This window comes from Diachasma alloeum, unplaced genomic scaffold, assembly GCF_001412515.2.
Source record: "Diachasma alloeum isolate Michigan unplaced genomic scaffold, Dall2.0 Dall_scaffold_00721, whole genome shotgun sequence".
NCBI lineage: Eukaryota > Metazoa > Arthropoda > Insecta > Hymenoptera > Braconidae > Diachasma > Diachasma alloeum.
The window spans coordinates 159897-165800 of NW_021680852.1; the positions used below are offsets into that span (position 1 = coordinate 159897).

The window sequence follows — 5904 nt, forward strand, 5'->3', positions numbered from 1 at the left end:
GGTGCTGTTGGCCATTGAGAAATGCATACCTTGCGCATTCTCTGGTTACTGGCATCGTTCATGCACGTTGAAAAGTAATATTTAAGTCGCTACAATTTCGGGTATTTTAGGCGATAAAATCAAATTAAAATAATTTGGACATTACAGCCCCCGCTGAGAAGCTTTCTTTTCCCATGTTTTTTTTTTTTTTATGGTGAAGGAAATCTTATCAGAGAGAAACGAATCAGATTATTTTTTTTTTGGATTTTATTTTATAAGGAATCGAAAATTGGATTGGCGCNTATTTTTTTTTGTTGTATTTTCTTTTATAAGGAATCGAAAATTGCATTGGCGCGCTTGTAGATTCTTCAATCTGCTGTCTGTATCGCGCGCTTTTGATTGACAGGTGTTGTCGGTAAGTATGGGGGCGTGGCTGGATTAATTAATATGCAAATCCGGCCGTCAGAGGCACTGGGGCACTGGGTCACGGCGATGAGTGCTTATCGGTCACCATTTTTATTTCCGATTGATTAGCACGTGGGTCGCAACAGGTGTTATTTTGAGTTATTGGTTGATTTGCTGCTGTGTTCTTCAGGAAAGGTAATTATTATGTATATATTTGTGTGATATGGTGGTATTATGATATTTCGTGAGGGTAATTGATTAATTTATTGATTAGTTATTTTAGATGCGTGGTTGTAAGCGTGAATGGAGGAGATTGTTTGGGGTGCAGGCACGTGTTAATCTTTTCCGGTGTGACCGTCCCATGGGGGCAACTACCGTTCCTCGGGGTCTTATGGAGTATTTGGGGAGAGTTCTTGGGGAGGATCCGGACTATCGTGCCCTGATGCGGGTGTTCGATACATTGCTTTTCGGAGGAAAACTGCGTGGTTATACTTTGTGGAGAAGCAAGGATTTTAAGGACACGTTTGGATACACTGATTTCTTGCAGCGGAAGATTTTCCTGCAGGAATGTCTTTTCTCTGCTGGTCTCAGTAGGACGGTTTTGGTGAGGATTATTTTGCATGAGTTATGCCATGCTTATGTGGATGTGATGGGGGGAGATCGTATGGAAAATCAGCTGCATGGGTTCAACTGGAAGAGGGATGTGATTAGAGTGAATGAGGCTTTACAGTGTGATATTGAAGATGAAAGTGATGTGGACTGGAAGAGATTGAGGAGGATAGGTTTGGATAAACTTTATATTTGTGAAAGGTGTGGGCTGCGTGTTATCAGGATGATCAAACGGTTACCTGATGCTAAATTCTTTTCCTGGTTTCCTCGGCATGCGAATAGATGTGGGGGGGAGTTTAAATTATCGTGAGTAATCTAAATTGGGATTTTTAGTGAATCGAATTATTTATAATTAATATATATATATATTTATTCAAAAATATATATATATTTTTATTTTTATTATTTTGTTTTTTTTTTTTTTTTTTTTAGTTCATATGAAGATTGGAGTGACGGGGAGTAGTGTGTACCGAAAGGGGGATTTTTGAGGGTGAAGATGATGTCCGTTGGGATTCTAATCTCGGAATCTAAGGATCTTCTGTCTTAGGACGATTCATCGGCGTGACCCTTTTTGTCCCTTCTCTTGACGGTGGCTCTCTGTCGGCCGATTGTTGGCTGAGTGGTATATAACATATATATACATACCCAAATATAGATTGTTAATATATGCTTCAGCACCTGTGTATGTATTGTGAGATGGATATAAATACATATGTGTATATATGTAGACATATATATATAGTTATACTTAATTACTTAGTAATTTATTTAACTTGTTATGATAACTGTTAGGGTTAGAATTTTTCTTTTTTTTTTTTTTTTTTTTTTTAGGATAGAGATAGATCTCGAGTTGTTTTGTAACAGATTCATACATTACATGTAATCAATGGTAACGAAAGATGGTGATTTCTTCATTGGTGCATTGGTAGTTCGGAGGCTTTCTGATGTTCCGACACTGTTGGGATTGGCGATGTTGGTGCTGGCAATGCTGGGATGGATAGTTCTGGCATCGAGATGGAATTGATCGGTGTTTCGTAGACCCTTTGGATGTGGGATCGTCGGATTGCTGTTTTTTTTGGCGCCTGTCTAGTTGATTTTCTAGTTTTTCGGCAACAGCAGCGGAGGATGCTAAGCACATTGAATCCCTTTTTGTAGGCACTGTACCCCATCATGGTAACTACGAGTGATATGATTAATGTGATGGTGCCATTGGTTGCTGTAAAGATGCGATGGTAGTAGTCTTCTTGGTGATGCAATCCAATTCTCTCTGCTTCATTTATGGTGCTTTGAAGCGAGTCATCGAACAGATGGTCTTTGTCGAGATTGGGTAAGACGTGTTGTTTCAATGTTGACATTGGGTTTAGTGGTTTTGGCAAGTCACTTAATATTGGTGCTATTGCTGAGATATTGATGGTTTTAGGGATACCGAGGGTCATCGGGAGTTGATATTCTACTAAGCCTGCACCCTCGAGGATGACTGTGGAGGTTTCTGCCGTACAGTTTGGGTTTAGATGGAGCAGCCCTGATCCATTCAATACCAAGCTATACAACTGCTGATGATGACAGGTTATTTCAAGCCTTTCCGGTTCGATGGTGGAGTATAGCCATCCTCTGCTGTTAGTTAGCCTTGTCCATTGGGTTTCCAGATTGTTGGTAACTTTTATGTTGCAATCTTGGTAGATTTTGGGGTTTAGTTCTACATCGGTATCGGTGAATAGGCGGTATTCGCAGTTAATTTTATTCCTAGCCTTTCGTAGTGGTATGCCTTTCTGGCATGCTAGGCAGTATTCTAATGGGATGCAGGTTTTCAGATATTCTTCTTCGAATTGAACGTAATAGGCACCATGCTGGGACAGAGCAAGATATTTACTCGTTGGTTCGATATACGCGGCCACAGTTCTGTTATCTTGGACTTTTTGCGGTACCTTGCAGGAAATCATTTTATATAATTCCATTTGATTTCTAGAGATTAGTGGTATTTCTAGTATTATTAGGAATTTCTTGTCATGATATGCTGTCCTTACGTCACTGATTTGGCTTAATAACGCTAGATCTATTTTTGTTTTTGATAGTGGGAAGAAGCAGTCTGGGATTATTTTCTCAATTTCTTCTGTCACGGTTGTTAGTTGATTGGCGTTGATGAGATGAGGGTTCAACATACCGTGTTTCGCATCTTCTATGGCTAAAATTGTTCTGGTAGTAGTTTTGACGTAATTTCTGGCTGCATATTCTGTTTCCTTGGCGATGCTCATCAGGTGTTCAAGGTGCTCAGAGTTGTTTAATTGGTGTAGTACTCTATTCGATTGATTTATCATCATCTGCATTTCTTCTGCTGTTTTCATGATATTCTGGTGGTTTCTTTCATTGTTTTTTTTCATCGAGTTTATTTCTGCTTGGATGATATGGGTTGCATTTCCGATCAAGTGGATAATTTGTCTTTGATCGTTGTACAGATTGTTGATTTCTTTTGTGAGGTGTTCATAATCGTTGTAGTCCATTGTTCCAAAAATTTTTCTACTGATTGTCCCAATGAATCCCAGGAAAGGAGATCTGCTTGGCCTTTTTCGGATATGTTCTTGCGGAGTTTCCAAGATTTTTATTAGATGTTCTTCAGCCCGTCTTAATTCCCTGTTGTAATCGTTCATGATGTTCATTCCTAGGGCCCTGTAGCATTCTTGTTTAGCTCTCAATGGCCAATAGTCTTGGAAAAGTCTGTCAATTTGTTGCAATCCTGGTAAGGTTTGTCCGGTTAAATTCCCCAGGTCAATTGTAATTAGTAATCGCCAATTACTGTTGATCATACGAATTTGGTCGGTTTTCTCGTAGTATATCCCTGGATTATTTTTGATCGGGTGGAGTTGAGCCATCCATTGCTCTTCCATTTCAGGAGATGTTGGGTCATACAGCTGGTCAAGTATTTCGAATCTGTGAAGATTGTGATGTGGTTGATATCATGTCTGAGGCAAATCTTACATGCTTCGACAGCAGCTGCGGTTTCTGCGATGATATTGGTTGCACGAACTCCGTCGAGAGTTTTGTAAGTGTTTAGGGGATGTCCTTCTCCGAACCAGATTCCGATCCCTGCTTTAGCGTTAGTCATACCGTTGAATGAGCAAGACCCGTCCACGTATACTGAGGTTCTTTCCTGCATATTCTGTAACATGGGTGTTGATGGGTGAAATGCATCGTTGGTAGCCCTGGGCAGCACTAGTAATGGTTAGTCTTCGCAGGGTTTCAATTTATTCGGGTGCTTCATGAAGCGATGACCGTCCTCGCTCTCGAGGTAAACATTCCCCTTCTCGGTGATATCGACTATTTCGTAAGGCCCAGTATAGGCTTGGTCTAGTTTGCCTAGTTTTGGTTCTTTTTGGACGTAAGCAAACTGCCCAATTTTAATGTCCAATGGTCTTGCGTTTCTATCGTATAGCTGTTTTGAGCGCAATTTAGATGCTTGGAGATGTTGGTGCGCTAGTTCTTGGATTTTCTCCATTTTAAGCATTAAATCAATTACATAGTCGTTGTAAGTTTCGATGGTTTGATCCTCTTCGCAGATGTTAGATGGGAGTCTGACCTTTTTCCCGTATAGCAATTCGAATGGGGTAAACTGGGTTGCACTATGTACTGTGGTATTGTATGACAGTACTGCAAAAGGTAGTAGTTCGTCCCATTCCTTGGTCTCTGTCGCGAATGCTTTGAGGTATTCTACCAGAGTGTGGTGACTTCTCTCTAGGGCGCCGTTGGATTGGGGCCGGTATCCTGAGGTGGTAACATGATGGAATCGCAGCAATTTACCAAGATGATGGAACAGTTTGCTGAGGAAGCTCGTTCCCTTGTCAGAGAGAATTACCCTTGGGCAGCCGTACAGGGCTACGTATTGGGTCGCCAAGGCATGAGCGATGGTTTGCGCCTTGATGTCTGTTAGTGGGATGGCGGTGCAATGTTTTGCGAAGTTGTCTTGGATGGTAAGAATATGTAAATGCCCTGAGGAGGTACGAGGTAGTGGCCCCACAGTGTCGATAGATATTCTCTCGAAGCATTCATTGGGAGTTTCTGTGATCAGCATTGGTTGTTTGAATTTTATTCGTCTGATCTTTTGTAGTTGGCAGACTCGGCATTTCTTGACCATTCTTTCAATTTCTTGTTTCATCCCTGGCCAATAGAATCTTTCTCTAACTCTATGGAAAGTTGTAACGATTCCCTTGTGTCCTCCAGGAAGCGTCTCATGACACTCCTTGATGATTTCTGATCTTAATCCTTCGGGAGGCATTCGAACGTTTCCATGACACAGGGTGATTGTAACAGGGTGAAGGTAGAATTCCTGTTCTAGGTGATATTTTATCCGGATATCCTCATCAATCTCGTCTCCTTTCATCAACATTTTCACCTCCGAGACTTCGTATTTTTCAATTGCGAGTTTCAGGTTCTTTAGACAGGTCTTCAGAATTCTGTTTTGGGTTTGATCAAAATGATGCTGTTTCACTATTAAGGTGAAGGTTCTGAACTTTCCGGATCTGGTAACAATGACCTGTCCCAATTGAGGGTTCAATTTCTTGATGTAGGTTAAATCGATGAGATTCAGGTCACACAGGAGCTTGGTATTCTGTTTTGTGGGTTCTGCATCGGCTGCTAGGAAATGAGCAATATTCCCTCGAACGAAGGTTAGGCCGTCCCTCGTTTCCTTGATGTTACTGGCTGGTCGGTAATCATCAGGTGGGATTGTGATCTTGTCATCCGGTGGTTTGTCTTGGTTCTCTATGGTGGGATTACTCGTTGATGGTTCGGTTCGGTCTGTTGGTGATGAACTTGGAGTGTCAACAATTTCCTCTTCCTCTAGAAGTTCTGGAGTGGATGGTGCCTCAGAGTTGACGGGTTCCGCCCCCGGTAATGGTTCGTGATCTGTTGACTCTGGGC

General features: G+C 41.4%; 1 protein-coding gene across 1 annotated transcript; it reads left to right on the forward strand.

Moving 5' to 3' along the window:
• The first annotated feature begins 667 nt into the window (after positions 1-667).
• LOC107044386 lies at positions 668-1303 on the forward strand. The gene has a single exon (XM_015266245.2). It carries the CDS (start codon positions 668-670, stop codon positions 1301-1303), a length of 636 nt encoding a protein of 211 aa, XP_015121731.1.
• Positions 1304-5904: the final 4601 nt, after the last annotated feature.